This window comes from Pavona decussata, unplaced genomic scaffold (assembly GCF_977016875.1).
Source record: "Pavona decussata unplaced genomic scaffold, jaPavDecu1.1 SCAFFOLD_51, whole genome shotgun sequence".
Classification (NCBI taxonomy): Eukaryota; Metazoa; Cnidaria; class Anthozoa; order Scleractinia; family Agariciidae; genus Pavona; species Pavona decussata.
In genome coordinates, this window is record NW_028145473.1 from 420538 (window position 1) to 437317 (window position 16780).

The 16780-nt window shown below is 38.0% G+C and overlaps 2 protein-coding genes across 3 annotated transcripts in view; both read right to left on the bottom strand.

Annotated features, from left to right (window-relative positions):
* Positions 1–236: 236 nt before the first annotated feature.
* LOC146480957 (uncharacterized) lies at positions 237–14386 on the bottom strand. Of its 2 annotated transcripts, none has more exons than XM_085108674.1 (15): positions 14303–14386; positions 13989–14071; positions 9772–9878; positions 9404–9500; positions 8557–8670; positions 7709–7780; positions 6961–7026; positions 5878–6004; positions 4856–4959; positions 4417–4508; positions 3986–4033; positions 3274–3442; positions 2482–2534; positions 1118–1234; positions 237–805 (listed from the first exon to the last, which is right to left on the bottom strand). In XM_085108674.1, the coding sequence occupies exons 1-15, from the start codon at positions 14358–14360 to the stop codon at positions 781–783; spliced, it is 1332 nt and encodes a 443-aa protein (XP_084964800.1). In that variant the 5' UTR covers positions 14361–14386; the 3' UTR covers positions 237–780. The 2 variants fall into 2 exon arrangements, with proteins under 2 accessions (XP_084964800.1, XP_084964799.1); XM_085108673.1 differs by having other exon boundaries at positions 8542–8670; positions 14303–14377.
* Positions 6054–16780, bottom strand: part of LOC146480958 (uncharacterized) — a 153859-nt gene continuing 143132 nt past the window's right edge. Inside the window, exon 12 of the transcript XR_014864506.1 lies at positions 6054–6626. The gene's annotated coding sequence lies outside the window, so the exon portion shown is untranslated. The remainder of the gene's footprint in view (positions 6627–16780) is intronic.

Below are 16780 nucleotides of genomic sequence, written 5' to 3' on the forward strand. Positions count from 1 at the left end.
CTGGGAACGAGAATACCGGGACCCTGTCAAGAATGCGTACATGCGCAGTAGCGTGGATGGAAAATACTCACACTCGTAATTTAATTTCAGGGACGGATACACGTTAGAATTAAAAAAATGCCGGGTTTTTTTTCGCCGTTTCTCTTGTTTCCCAATGCTGTTTCCGGTATCATGAAAATGGTTTGATTTTCGGCCATTCAGAACACGCCTGTGATCACAGTTATTTCATAGCGTCCTTCGTTTTATAATCGCCATTTACTCTGGATAAAATTAATATAAAACAATTTTTAATATAACTTATGCTCCTAATAAGTCCTAATAAATCTAATATCTGTTATTTGGCCTGGTCTCCTACACCTTCTCACAATAAATTAGTATGGGACATTAATGTACCCGCATTACTGTTCGAAAAGAGTAGGGACCGCAATCCGGTGTTTTTGCTCTGGTCTCTGATTCATGGAGTGTGGGAGCCCAACGGGTGGGCACCTCGCCAGGGTCCCCGAAACCCGTTCGTGCCTTCATCATTACACCAAAGAAGCAGTCTGAACAAAGACCTCCAATATTCCTTGCGAGATCTCGCTAGCAAATGCAAGGCAGCATACTGAATTAACAAGATCCTTCTTCCAAAACACTTTCGTTGCTGTATGCACGTCTGTCGCTGGGTTCTTCAGAAGTGTTAATTTCTTTTTCTGAATGATCTTGTGACTGGCCGCTCTTGGAAGAAAAGCCAACTGTTTGGTCTTTTTACCGTGTAATTTTTGCTGCGTATTCCGTCCTCCACTATATCCGAATAACGTAAGAATCACTGGAAGAAAAACACGAAAACACACTGGTCAGACAAAAGAATTTAACACAACACGGAAAAGAAAACAGCGTTCACTTTGTCACGCACATGGGAAAATAATTTAAAATTCTAATCCTCAGCAGCAGTCAAACCCGCGACCTTTCGAACAGCAAACTCATCTCGAGTTATAATTCTCGCCACAATTAAAACACGTGGCTGAAGATGAAAAAACACCTATCTATGTTTACAGCTCTCCCCTCCCCTCCCCTCCCATCCCCTCCCCTCCCCTCCTCAGTCGGGGACCTAAAATGCGATACCCTTATGACTACTCACCTGTGAGTGATGTATCGGACCCATCGGAAAGGGTTATAAGCTTTCTCGCGGTCCTGCACCCGGAGATATCGGATTTGTAGACCGGAACAGATATGCATCGGTATTTCGAACTCCAAACTAAGGCAAGAAAATAAAATAAAACATAAACAATACTCAGTGCATTGTTACATAAAGATGGACGTTGGAAGATTAGGCAGAACCGGCAATTAACCCAACTTCGACTGAAAACTACCGACATACCATAGTTTGGCTTATAAGTGGAGTTAACTGGCTTTCGAACTTCACGTCTGCCGCACATCCCCCCGCAACCAAAATTGGGAAAAACAATAACCCCACTCCACATTTTTTATCATCGTTTAAGCCTGGTTTACACATACGACTTAAGCATAAGCATAAGCACAAGAAACATACGTGTAAACCGGGGCGAAGCAAGGATAAGCGCCTTATGCTTGCGCTTGTGTTTATGCTTGCGTCGTTCCTGTTTACACGTACGACGCAACGACGCAAGCATAAGCACAAGCATAAGAGAATGGAACGATTTCCATTCTCTTGTGCTTGTGCTTGTGCTTGCGTCGTTGCGTCGTACATGTAAACCAGGACGACGCAAGCATAAGCAAAAGCGCAAGGAAAGGAAATTGAAAAACAGTGACAGGTTGTTAGCGTACATTCTAGTTACTCATGCATTGCCATTTTCCGCCATGTTGGAATCAAATCTCGCGCTAAAAGGCAGACCGGCCGCGTGATTGCGCTAAGTTTTTATGCTTCTGCGCTTGCGTATGTCACCTTATGCTTATCGCACGTGTAAACAACCTTTTGCTTATGCTTATACTTGCGTCGTACGTGTAAACCAGGCTTTACCATGTAATATCGATCTTTCCAACACACTGCTATACAGCTCTCTATTCACATTCTTCTAAGAAATAAGTTGTAAGTGCGACATCGAAATATTCTATACTCCGACTACCTCCAGGGCTAGATATTGGAAAGAAAAACTTAGTGCGGGTCAACTGGGTGTTTAAAGTAACTTTGATTTCCCTTTGGTTTACTTTACTGACAAAACAACAAAACAGAACAACAATTAAACAAAACAATTATGCCTTCCTCGTACGCGTTTTCCCGCTCTTGGTGTCATTTATGATAAATTATCTCTATTTGTTTTGAGATCTCAATGGCTCCTAGTCTCCCTAGCAGCCGTTCTGTGTCTCGTCACGTAACGCTCCAGTGGGGAGGAGCGTTGCGTGACGAGACTCAGAACGGCTGCGAGGGAGACTAAATGCTTCCTTGTGTTGTATACGTTTGTTGTTGGTTTAATTAAAAACTGCTCCATGAGGTTGTAATCGCTCTAAACGTGTCTTTCAACTTACCTCACAGGACCGATTTCCTTTCTCGCAGATTTTCGTTTCTCACTCATATGCACCTAACGAAAAAAATAAGAAAAATACAAAATTGGCGTGAGACCGCACTGACTAGCCCACCAGAGGATGAAACTTTGGGCAAAACAAAATACTTTCACGAGGTAATTATTGGGTTTTTGGCGGCAAACAGTTCTATTCACTACTCTCACTGCTAAAATTCCCACGAAACCAACCAACGCGGAATTTTTACCTACCCCAGACGCCTTCTACGAATAGTTCTAATTACCCGTAGCCCTCTGGGGTTCTCGCTTTCCTATTTAAGTAATTTATTCTCCTTTTTCTGCCTTCTCACTGCCAAGTTACGCGGTCGTGTTGTAAGGTGTTTTATCCTCCCGCCTCTCCTTCGGCGACGTTTTGTTCTCCTTTCTCACTGTATTGCGACCCTCTGGCCAGGCTAAATTCTGCCTCGTATATCTTAATTCCAAGTAGGCAGTAAGTGGTTGTTAAAAAAAAAAAAAACTAGCGACTGCACAGTGGTAGTGGCCAACTCGAAAGCTTTGCTCCCTTGGCTGCAACGCACTTTTCAAATGTAATGCATAATTCAACATAGTTTTATAGAGCAAGCTCTATTTCTAGTCTATTCTTACTTATTATTATTATTATTATTATTATTTTATTGTAATTTGAGTAAGTGTGAACAAATGAACTTGAACTTGAACTTAAACTTGTCATGTGACTATGAACTAGCCAATGAATGTGTGCGCTTTAGCGAAAAAAAAACGTGTTTTTCACTCCATTAACCTTAACAGAAGCCGATATCTCCGAGCCACCTTGAAGCTTTGCCATGTTCCAGTACCAGGCTTTTTCGGATGACTTGAACTCCGCTGTCTGTGTCCCGGATGTTATATGATGTGATACATTGTCTGTCGCCTTGGGCACTGGCACCTTCATAACAATGTTATTGGCACTACTAAAAACAACAAACAACAACTGGATTAGAACGGTAGAGCGGTTTTCAATTGAGTGTCGAAAGTAATTTCGTGTTTGCTTTGGTTTTGCATTACTTCGCTCTGTGATTGGTTAACAAAACTCGCGCCACTTTCTCAACCAATGGGAATCCAAACCAAAACCAATCGTGTTTTGGGCGCACTCGTTTTCCCGCGCTTGGCGCCAGTTACACGTATTTGCTTCGAATTCTGATTGGCTCGTTGTGTTGTTTACATCTGCTGTGATTGGCCAGAATAATTACTGTGGTTTTGGTTTTACGACACTAAATTGGAAACCGCTCTAAGCTATGGTTTAGTTAATTCGCTACAAACCTCACCTTGCTACCCTATTTTGTATTTCTAAAATGCAAGAGTGGACGTACAGTCAGCGTCTGTACATATGGCCCGTTTCACAGGGTTTGTATATGTAATTGTAATTCATTAACTTTCGAAAAAAGTTCTGTTTGTACCGCGACGAGATCTATAGCAATATAATTTAACGATACAAAAATCTGTTTGGACATTACCTGGACGGAGGAATGTTGCATCTCAATTTGAGTACAGCCTCAAGAGTTCTGAAAATAGTAAGATGAAGAACGAGTTAGGACTGTGAAACCAGCATTACATTCCTATCAAAACCACCAAAACGTCCTTAATATTTATTTAGGAAAAGGTTTCGATTTGAAAATTTCTTTCTATGCACCTATACGGCCCATTCCCCACAAAACCAAATCAAGCCTACTAGTGTCTCTGATTGTTTTCCAGTCTGGTAGCTATATTTGAATTCTGAATGATTAGATAGATCCTCTAATAGAAGTATATGCTGTTGTTCAACGCGCTGACAGCGGAATCCTTTACCTCGGGAAAAGCAGGAGTCTGGGGTCAAAGAGGAACACTATGGGCGAATAGTCAAGCCAAAACTGCTCCATAAATTTTACTGAAAGGCAGAATAACTCACTTGGATTCTTCATCTTCGTCAACAAATGCAATCAGTGTGAAGGGAAGGCTTGACTGCAACGCCTCTGAGAGTCTGTACTTCATGGCGGTAAACTACATGGAGATGAATGCAACATCAACAGTGTGAAGACAAGTAGATGTAATTATTTACAAAACGTCTGGGAAATCAGTCCTGCAAGAGTCAAGATTAAAATCAAAAGAACCGCATAAAATTCTGTAATTTTTTTTAATTAAAAGTTTTGTTGTTGTTGTTGTTTTGTTTTTCCTTTTAGAATCTCTTGATAGTTTTTTCTCAATGCTCTAAGAGCAAATTTCATGTTTGATCAGACACCTTGATGATTACCGCATTTATTGCACTCTTTACCAAAAACCAGCAAAATCCTGGCAACAATGTCCCTTTAATGGTTTAGTTGAGTGTATTTATACACGTGAATTCCTACCTCACCCTCCGGCGGTCTGACAACAAGTGTTCGTGTTGTTTCAAAGCTGGACAAGTCGACTGACTCGTGGAATGTACAGTTGTCCAGTCTGACGGCTACACTGTCTGTTGTTAAACAAAACCAAAACGTTTCTTGCAAAAGTAGATATACTAGACAACTTGCCCAACAGTCCTCGGAAATGGGACTGAGCAGAGCTTTTACTAATTAATACATAGTCTGAATTGCGCTGCGTATATCAATAAGAGATATATAAGTTTACGATCTAGAATGTTAAGTTGCACACAAGAGCTTTTACTAATCAGCAGAGCTTTTACTAAGCAATACATAGTCTGAATTGCGCTGCGTATATCAATGAGAGATATAGAAGTTTACGATGTAAAATGTTAAGTCGCACACAAGCCACAGGCAGCCCACACGCCGGAGCTTTATCCAGTTTCTACAACATGAAGCAACTACAATAGGAGTATTGCTACACTCCCCTGGATAGGATGCTAGTCCATCACAGGGTTATTATCTCCAGTGTGTCACCGGTACCCATTTACAAACCTGGGTGAAGAGAGACAATGTGGAGCAAAGTTTTTGTCTAAGGGAACAACGTAACGGAAGGACTACAGAACCCAAGGCTGGGTTGCGAAACAGTTTTGTATGTAATATATCAAACAAATAAATGGTATGATTCATCAGATGTCCAAACACTGAAAAGTAGGATTAAAAAACGAAGCGCTGCCAAGTTTTTTCAACCTACTTCTCAGTGTTTGGATATCTGATGAAACACACTTTCGAGTGTTTGATATGCCTTCTCAAATGAGCAATAATTCTTGGAGAAATTCAAGGCTAAAGTTGGCAAAATTTTATGGTAATTAGGATCACATATCCAAACCACGGTCACCAAAGTGATTTTCTTTGATTTCTCTTGATGAATTATTAATGAGTTTGAGAAGGATGTGGCACACACTGAGCAGCATCAGGACTGTGATGTACTTCTTATATTTCTAATGAAAATTCACTCACAGTAACAATACCTTGAGACAAAGCGTCAGATTTTCCAACAAAGAAATCCTCATTGAGTGCAATCCTCACTTCAGGATGGCCAGCCATGAAAATCTTCATTTGGATGCATCCATCAATCTCACTCCTCAAAACGTTTCCCTTTAATAGCAATGGTATGCAGTACAAAGTGAAAAGAAGGCTAAAATTGACTGTTATTGCAAATTTGAACAACAACAAAAAATATCATTTTGTGTTCTACCTTAAGGACGGTGCCTACTTTTGTTACTGTACACAAGCATACATGTACGTTCTGTGCATCTCGTGATACTCGGGTTTCCTATGGGTGGGGGCTACTAATACAGGGATAAATTTGGGCAGTTTAAAAATATTCGGGAAAAGCAGAACTTAGCACGTGTTTTTGGTATCCAAAGAGAAAATTGGGGGTAAGTATGCATTTTTCAGATATAAGAAAGCTTCAATTTGGAAAAAATAAACGCCATACATTGCTTTGTATTTTACTGCTTTTTAGAATATTTGTTACTTAATTATCTCTCAAAAATGCGTGGTAAAAACCCCCAATTTTCTTTCTGGATTCCCATAGCCCTTGCTAAGATCTGCTTTAAACCAAGCAAAAATACTTCGGTATTAGTAGGCACCGTCCTTAAGGAAAGAAACGGCAGCTGTACATTCTACCACAATACCTTGTAAGCCTAACACAGCAAATAGACACATAGAAAGCCTTTTTGCGAAATTCGTCCCTGTACTAACAACATTGTGTATACTACGTTTTTAGAACTTTTCTGTGAGATAGAGAGATAGATAGGTACTTTATTATAAACACCATTGCAGCCATAAGCTGAATTACGGGATATTTACAAATTCTAATAATAACACATAATAACACTGTGCGTTTTGATGAGAGTTTTTAGAGATTTTGTATGCTTAGAGTTATAGGTAAATGTACCAGCCGCCATCTTTTTCGGTACAGTGGATTGTAAGCCCTTCTCTTGAGGGTACACAGCATTAGTATGTCAGGTTTGTTTACAGGGCAATTTTCGATTTATTAATATACTACACTGTAAAGCTCAGAACAGAACAGATTACAAACCACGTACATTTGAACCAATCAACACCGTGAGTCGCTCTAACAAATCCACAAATACTTCACTTTTGCTTCCTCTCTGCAGGGATGCAAAAACAACAACATCAAGCGTTCACATTATACAAATCCAGCTATGTGACACCGACAAATTCAGGGGGAATTCTCATGAATAAGACTCATGGTTGTTGCAGAATATTCAACTGCTTTCCAGTTTCTTATCAGCTCTATTCTTCATGGTGCGTGCATGAGATCATTAATTTTGATCCAGTCGTACATTTACAAACCTTAAAAATGGTGAATGGAAAGTGTGTTAGTGATACGTGACATATCCAATTGTATAAGTGGTACAGTGTAGGATTGACATTATAATAAATTATATTGAGAAGTGGCAGAAATGTTTAAGAAAACACACACGTTTTTCTTCCACACTGAAGACAGGTTGTTAATACCCAAAAAGTCTGTGTTTTTGTGTTCGACGTAGGAAGAACGCACTCCTAATAATAAATATGGATTGGAGTCGAGATTGTACATGGGACGACATTGATTGTTTGAATGAATGGATGGATCTTGGGACGTGAATCTGGCATCCCCGCAGATTTTGCAGAGGCAGATGACATCATCACCAACTTGGCAAAGGAGAGAGAGCCTGAGATAAAGATCAACCAACGGAATCCCTAATCTTTTATTATTACTAGTCTTAAACATTTCCGACACTTCTCAATATAATTTATCATAATATCATTCCTACTACATATACAAACCTTCCCCAGTTTTGGCAGCACAACTGGTTTGTTTGCAGCAGTGCTAGGCAAGGACATCCTCTCTGTTCCATACTATGAATAAAGAAGGAGATGCTAAATTCATTTACGTTCTTGTCTTTCCCTCTATTAGTTATAAGAACACCAATGAACACAGTATCGCCTTCATTTGACTGGTTACATTTTAGAATGTCATGCCCAACTCCATCAAAAGGCAAAGCAGCACAAAATCATGACCTGTAGATGTTTAGCAAACCACACTGCACATTCATGTATTAAGACAAAACATATCCGCCTAGGACAGAGTTACTGTACTTTGCTAGACACTGTCCCTTCACACTACACCTACATAATTAAACCAGCTTAAGATCCAGTCTTACAAATAAATAATACTTTAAATAAATAGAAATTTCAGTAGTACATCCACAGAATGGCTCTTCATTTACTGTTTCCAGGTGGAATTTGAATTTTTATTTATTTATTTATTTATTTATTTCATTTATTCAATCACACTGATATAAGTTACAGACAACGCACATTTACAACAAGGTATTAGAAAAGAGGGAATTAGACAAATTGCATCTTATAACACATACAATAAACCGCCTGATTATATTACTGGCTAAATTTAATTAACCGTATCTTAATCATTATAAAAGCTTCTAAATAATGTTTACCAATTTCAGAGTTTTTCGAATTTGAATTTGGAAATGTTGATTTTTATTGTCCACCACCTACATGTATGGCTGAAGAGTGACTCACATTGGTGAAAGGCAAGTGCCCTTGCCAATGCGCCAAAAAAAAAACATTATTGGTAATGAATACAAGATATGCACTTTTATCTTACGAACCACTGTTCCTCCAGTGCACTGCCATATTGGTTCAGGTGTTGTCGTTTCTACTGGCTGGTTGCAAACAAATGCTTTGAGGCTTTCTGTTGATGTCACCTGCACATATCCAAAATCCTGTAAAGAAGACAGTCATATGTCAGTATTTTAGGACTCAAAAAATAAATTATGTTTGTTTGTTGTTAATTTTCTTAGCTTTCAAAGATGATAACCACAACACACTTCCAGTTGTAGAGGATAGTTAACTGTAAATTATTTGATAATTGTGTTCGATTAACTATAAAAATTAGCGAAAAAACGGAACGACATTTCAGTGTCATCTTGGCACCATTATCAAGTAAAGAAACGTGCCAAGATGACACTGCAACGTCGTTCCGTTTTTTCGCTAATTTTTGTAGTCAACTGTATTTTTAAATTTAATCTTATTAGAATCGTGTTTGATGTAGAAAAAAACGAACTCCTAATTGCATTCGGAGTCAAGATTGTATGGGACAATCAATGAATGAATGAATGGATCTTGGGATGCATATCTGGAACCGCCTGCAGATTTTTCAGGGGCGGATGGCATTGTCACCAACTTGGCAAAGGAGAGAGAGCCTGGGATTGAGATCATTTAACACACTCCCTAATCTTTGATTATTACTAGTAATAATTATTAGTATTATCTCACAGAGACAGAGGTTAATAATTGTACTGGCCATTTCTGAGGTATTTAATAAATAACCTCTGGTCTTCAGGCACATCATACATTAGAAAATAATGCCTGATTTTATCATTATTTTACTTCCAGAGCAGGAAAATAATCTTCTCAGTAAACAACTATTAAGGTAATTAATAAATAATAACTTACCAATACTTCATCCAGCAACTCATAAATAAGAGGAAAGTTGAGTTTGATCGACTGCTCATTAAGAACACCGCAGTAATCTTTACACAGATCTGAAACTCTAGAACAAAAACAAAAATAAAGTCCTGAATAATGAATTGAAAAATAACAACCATAAGTCAATAAACAGGATGAGGATGATGACAATGATGATAACAATGACGACGACATTGCCAATGATGATGATGATGATGATAATGATTCATAGCTTCTAATAAAACTCCCATCTTTGGGTCTTACTAATTAAAAATCTATTTGGGAAGTTTAGAAACACAAGTACTAGTAGGTACTATGTAATCAACATGATGAAACAAGGTATGTTACATAAGTACCTTGTAAGAACTTCTACTGCAAAAGCTGGCGAAACATTGAACTTTGTTGTGCAGACAAAGTAGAGGCCATTTCTTTTGATGAAGATGAAATTGACACCATCAACATTCTGCAAGGCACAATTTAGAGGATGTTCATAACAGTAAGCATACTTATTTTTAACAGTTGACAAGTTGAAGTTTATTGAAAAACCAGTATCATCTTTAGGGCTTTAAACCAAGGAAACCACCATGTACATCAAGTGAATGCCACCTAGGGTGAAGGTAGGGTGAAGCCAAAAAGAGATCAGAGAAAGAAAGAGATGGAAGGGGTGGATGACTCTTCATACCAAAGCATACAATATCTAAACCCTACAAGTATTTTAGACTAGTGGATAAATAGTCCAGCAAATTACCCTTTATCATGCCAAGACACATGTAGCCACATTAAATCTTTATTTATTTACATGTATATACCACTTTTACACTAAAACAACTCCAAAAAAATAGTGCACTAGCTCTTTGATTTTGACCTTTTTGACAATTTGCTGTACTTCACATGTACATGTAAAGGTTAAAGCAAAGTTATACATGTACGTCTTCTAGGGAGCTACAAGGTAAAAAAAGTAGTGTGCCTAATAGAGTTCAGTAAAGTACTCTCTTCCAGGGCTATATCTTGTATTTACAGTACCATATCTCCTGGTGTATACTGTGAGTGGACCTGGCCCCAGTTGTTCCAAGAGCGGATAACTTTATCCAGTGGATAAATTGCTACCCAGCAAATAAAATGTACTCCAACCAAAGGTTTTGGCAAGTTTTTCGCACAATCCCATACTTAGATTAGACAGACGCTTCTACTTCATACACAAAGTAAAGCGCTATAACGAAATTCTTGTACAAATTTTATCTGCCGCATAGCGACCTATCCAGTGGATAAAATTATCCGCTCTTTGAACAACTGGGGCCTGGTGTCCACCCTACTTTTTTAAGCCTAAAAATTGTGATTTTCCTTTTTATGATACATATATCTAATCCTTAGCAGCATTCTACATGTATTGGGGAAACGTTCTATGGAGAAGACGTTGAATAAGTTGAGTGACACATTAAAGCATTGCAAAAATGAAAAACCTCAAATTTCATTTCTGTCTTTTCAAAATACATGTATTCAATAATAATAAATAATTAAATCGAATATTTATCCAGGATTACCCTTCAGTATAGAATACTGTTATCAACGGGGTCCTGTTGACTAAGAATTAAAAACTTACAAATAAGAATAATTAAGAACTGATATGTAAAAGCAAAACATTCACTAATTTAGAACTACAGTACGGCGTGCAAAATCCAGCTTGACCTTGGGCAGTTTTGCCGCTTTCCCATTGTTTCTAGTATTTAAAGCGTTATGATTCACTCGTTGAAAATAATTCTCAAAAGGAGAGCATACAGTTCCATTAAGGCAGTCAAATACCAGACAGCATGCTTTCTTTTGTAAAAAGTTGTCAATTGTTAAAAACCGAAGATCACAGTTCTGCGGACTGCATTTCAGGGAAATGATTTCGAGACTTCATTTCTCAATGGAGCGGATCATGCGTTTACGGGATTCTGACCAACCAAGACTATTATAGCCGCAATATTTGTAAACAAACATCCGGATGTTCGCAGTCCTTCTTATGTTCTCTATAATAATTATGTATGCTCACCATGTACAGTAATCCCTTTAATTTGTGCACTTTCACTTTGGATTCCACTGTTACATGTATGTCATTTCATTTGTCACACTCACAACCATTGATTGTTGGCCATGTAAGAGTCGAGATCAATATTTTGTTCTGTATAATATTATTATGTTGTGGTTCAAATTTTTTTTTGGTTTAAAAATTTTCAAACCAGTTTGAGTTTTAATATCAATAAGAATACTGCACAAAGAAAAAATGACAATTAAACTGGATTGAAAATTTTTAAACCAAAAAAATTTAAACCACAACATAATTATACAGGAAAATATGGTCAATAACTATTAGATTCAACATTTTTTGTGTTTCTGTAGAATTACAGGAACAAGATTAGAAGCTTTAAAAAACAGAATGAGAAATTGCTCTGGAAAGATGAGTTAATATTAAATGCTGTTTCAGTTTTCAAAACTCTCCAACAAATTATTATAATGTGCATTCACTGGTTACTTTCTGCTTTGGGATTATAAAAAAAAGCCTGTCATTTCAGTAATCAGAAATTGCTCTGGAAAGATGAGTTTATTAAATGCTGTTTCAGTTTTCAAAACCCTCCAACAAATTATCATAATGTGCATTCGCTGGTTAATTTCCGCTCCGGGATTGTAAAAGGAAGCCTGTCATTTCAGTACTAAGGTTTCGAGTCAAGTGTTGCATTGAACTACATGCACATACGTGTACTTTAACTCTCTCCTCCACAGAGGCCTTTTTGCGCTCTAGCAGAGAGAAATAAGGAGTGAAATCAAGAGGAGAAAGGGGGTCAAACGGAGACAAATAACGGACTGGAGAGAGTGACGCCTCTTTCGTACACGAGCGGAGGTCTACAAATAAGGAGAGTGAAATAACTAGGAATGCGGGGGTCGAGCGGAGACAAATAAGGGACTGGAGCCATCTCCCCCCATGCCCCTTTTTCTCCATTTACATCTTTCTTCCCATTTCTCACTTTCGCTCCTTTTTTTATGAAGGAGCCTTGGCAGAGGAGAAAGGAACTTATAACAAACTTATCATTTTCTATGCAAACAAAGTCTCAACCAGTTTGGATCACTAAAGTATCAAGGCCCTGTCAAGCTTATTCAGCTATATTTAACAATTATTCCATGACCGCACGTTGGATATGAGATGGTAAATAGCCAACGAGGCGCGAAGCGCCGAGTTGGCTATAACCAATCTCATATCCAACAAGCGCAAATGGGATAATTGTTTTATTAAATTCTCCCTGTTTGGATATTGATGTTGAAGTTAAAAGAATTTTCTTTTCAGTAAATATTTCTTTTAAATTAAAATGACCGGATGTTGAGGCAACTTCCGAACAAAGCGCGCGAAACTTAATGATCACATGACACGCGCAGCTCATTGCGAACGGAGTTGAATGAAAAATTCAAAGCGAAGAAAATGGGACACAGTCGGACATCTCAAATTCAAGAAACTTTCAAGTGTACGAGTAACAACCTTTCTGAGACAAGCATTCAAGTGCTTTTGAAGTTCCAGCTCATCGAGAAGCGTAATAGTTGTGCACATTTGAGCAAATGTTTTGCTGTGTGGTGCCAAGAGAAGGAAGGGATCAAGGACGGCTTTTTTTATGCTGAACTGAATTACTCGTAGACATTTTAAAACACTTAGGGCAAGCCGAGTTCAAGTGTCGAGGTACAACCTCACTGAGACAAGCATTCAGTGCAAGGTTTTCAACTTCAAGCTTGTCGAGAAGCGTAAGAGCTGTGCACATTTGTGCAAATGTTTTGCTGAGTGGTGCCGAGCGATGGAAACGAACATTATGGCCGCCGCTCGTACAGATTTCATGGATGAACTTTTGTAACTGGAGTCCTCGTAAATGCATAGAAACAGAAAGGCAGGCATTAAGCTCTTCTTGAGGAATTTCTTCGATCGGTTTTAACCTCTTACCGCCAGGATTTGCAAGCCATCCTGAAATTTTTCAAGGTAACCAGTTTTTATTGTTGTTGTTGTTATGTGATCTAAATTGTAAAATCGAGCAATTTTTCTGATTTTAAAGGAAACCTTGGAGATACGTACCATTAAATAGTGTCATACCGAACTTTGTGGCTTTTATTGTTGTCATTGTCTGGTATTTCTTTTCTTTTCTTTTTTTTCTCGATTTTTTCAAAGAAACTTTCGCTTTACCGCTGAAAAAAGTTTTTAGCTTAGCGACGCCTGGGGCGATCGTTTTCGGTACGGTATATGAGCTGATAACCGAGATTTAGTGAACCAATCAGAACGCTAGAAATGCAATATCCGAGGCTGAAAATTTGATAACAGGTGTTATGGATTATGGCATTGAATGGCAGTAATGATAGAAAAGATCTCCGTCACATCCCCATACATAAATTATTATACATGCACCACTGTCACACTAACCCTGTTACACAAATGACGAGAATAAATTGAGGTTAAGTCACAAAATATGTACATAACAAATGTATGGTGCTGTATGGAAATCCTACCATCTGACAAACATCAGATCATTTTACTGACACCCCTGAAAACTCTACTTTCACTTACAAAAATAGGTGGTAGACTTTCCTTTGCAGATTTGATTTTTCTGTAAAATATATCTTGAGTTCCCTTCACACAATCACCTCTATCTAAAAACTGGATTAAGGTGAAAATACGACAATGATCCAGTTCAAAACAAGCTTAAATTACAAATCTGCGCAATCTCATTACACAGTTATACTTCACCAACATATATCGATCGTCCAGATTTTAAGCTTGGCTCAAAATCAACGAAAAATGGGAATCTCCCTGAGTTTAAATAGAGATCAGTACAGTAGCACTATTACTACATTGCTATTAGACCAGTAAGAAAAGGATACAGTCTCGAAATATCAGCGTATCGCCGCGAGAAGAAAGAATGAAGAAGTGAGACAACATGGCGGACTAATTTTCCAAAGTTAACCGCTGACTAAACAGCGCAATAACCGTAGGCTCGATAATATGGCGATGCTTATAGGCACTGTATGTGTCGTCTATCGTATTTTGCGAATGACGATCGGAGATGCGTGGAACAGCTACCTATCTACGAAACAGTACTTTTTAAAAGGCATTTGTGCTTTTTCGCCCCTTGGATACTTCCGCCCCATGCCTAACTCCCAACAAGGAGGCGTAGTTCTCTCAGAAGTACCCCGCGTTAACATAACATAACATAACATAACATAACATAACATAACATAACATAACATAACATAACATAACATAACATAACATTTTATTCAGGAGGCTACAACACAATACAAAAAAAACATCCTGAAAAGGGAAATCGTGAGGTTAACCCTGTACAAGGCAAATTTCCCTAACTAAAAACTTGCAAAATATTTTAAAATTTCTAGAACTAGATAAAATTCGATGGCTACTGATTCAATAAATATTCAAATAAATTTTTAGTTTACTCTTAAAAACAGATAATGATTCGGCATGTACAACATATCCTGGCAAGTCATTCCATTTCCTTACAATGCGAATAAAGAAAGAATATTTGTAACAATTACAAACCGCTCTTCTCAAATAAAGTTTATAGTCGTGGTTAGCTCTTGTACGAGTACTTTTGGCAAACTCAAAGAAATCTGGGAAAGTTCCCATAATTATCTCTCTCTCCAGTCCCCTATTTGTCTCCGCTCGACCCCCACGCTCCTCGTAGTTTCACTCTCCTTTATATTTGTCTCTCCTCGAGCGCGAAAGAGTCCTCTGCAAAGGAGAAAGGAGGCCCAAAGTACTAATCCGTCTAGCTTTTCTTCAGTTCCCAGCCGATTTAGCATGATTACACCTGACTGTTAGGTCTACAGAATTCTCGGTCGTTGCCGTAGTTGTGAGCCTTATTAAGGTATGAAGGTCCCCTCACCGCAGAAGGTTACAGTACTACCAGTATACCTTTTCCGTCACAATTATCAACGCAAGATTCCCTTTGTGGCATGGGAATTGCCAAAAGGGCTATTAAACAACATCTTAGCCATTCTTTGGTGTAAATGACACTTGAAGAATATTTCAAAAGAAAAAGCGATTTATTATCGATGTTGCTGCTCGCATAAATGATAAATACCTGCTCAAGGTGACGCAAACATAACTTAAGTGGATTTTTTCCATGGCGGTTAGTTGATTATTTCTATATATAGATTGGCCACAGCTTTTTACTTCACCATAAAGCATTATCTCATACCCAATCATGTGTAGTGGTGGGATTTGTCAGAAGAAAACATTCATGGTGCACAAGTTCAAACTTTTCAGTCGTTTATTTGGCCTAAACTATGACTAGCGAACGGTTTCACAAGCTCAACTAAGTCCCACAAGACAGAACAACATTTTTCTATACTACAAAACCATGTGCTTTTTATTCTTGGAGGGGTGTGGGACGGGGGGCTGACTGTCATGGTCAGGTAATGCTTACCTAAAACTCTCCTACTCATTCTTTCTTTAAACCAAGGACAAGGAATGAATGTGCTTTCATGAAATTATCAAATATGAGCTAAATCATACTTGGAGCTATGATATTACTGCACCACTGGAAACCTATAAAAAATACACACGTTTATCTTAAAGTAGGCAAAAGCAATCAACGCTGTTTCGAAATGTTAATAACAGACTACTACATGGATAGATAAATTTATTTATGCTTTTGTTTCTACCAAAATTGCAGAAAACTTTCCTAAAAGGAGTACACACAGTTCTTTTGTAAAATAAAGAAAGAGAATGAGTTACATTGAATACATACACTGCGATGTTATTATCGTGCATTTTCTTATTTTCTACCAATTCTACGGAAAAAAACCCTTAAAAGTTGTGTGTGTTTCATTCACGATAAGTCTCAAGTCATTCTTATCTTATACTAACGATAAACTATAGATTACGTGTTAACCGGATGCATCGGCCGGCTCTTTACTCTTGTTTTCATCAAAACTACAGAAAACCTTAACCGACAAGAGTCTGGGAATTTTTCCTTTCTTAAAGAAATGAATGACGCATATTTCTCAAATTACAACACACAGACATAATGACAATGTTGAAATATGAACATCTTTATCCTTTGTGGGCCCAAGGAAAGTTTCTTGGTACAACTGCTAGCTTCAGATCAAATGCCGCCAAAAATAAGACGGCACATGACTAGCATATTCAAACGGAGTTAACCCTGGAAATGAAAGAGAAGCACAAGGTTGAGCTTTAGAATGTTGTAGATATAATAATAGTCACAGCCATGGTACCTTTTTTTTTGACAGGTACATTTAATAAAAATTTGAAGGATTCTTGGGTATGTATTTTATCAGGAGCCCATTAATGGGCTCCTGATATTATTTAATTAGTCA

What these genes read in the sequence shown, in the direction of transcription:
- LOC146480957 (XM_085108673.1), bottom strand. Translation starts at nt 14,360, where the DNA reads ATGTTGTCTCACTTCTTCATTCTTTCTTCTCGCGGCGATACGCTGATA. An exon ending in GCAGTAGAAGTTCTTACAAG is followed by an intron (nt 9,501 to 9,771) that starts GTACTTATGTAA and finishes TTTTTGTTCTAG; the next exon opens with AGTTTCAGATCTGTGTAAAG. An exon ending in AGTTGCTGGATGAAGTATTG is followed by an intron (nt 8,671 to 9,403) that starts GTAAGTTATTAT and finishes TCTTCTTTACAG; the next exon opens with GATTTTGGATATGTGCAGGT.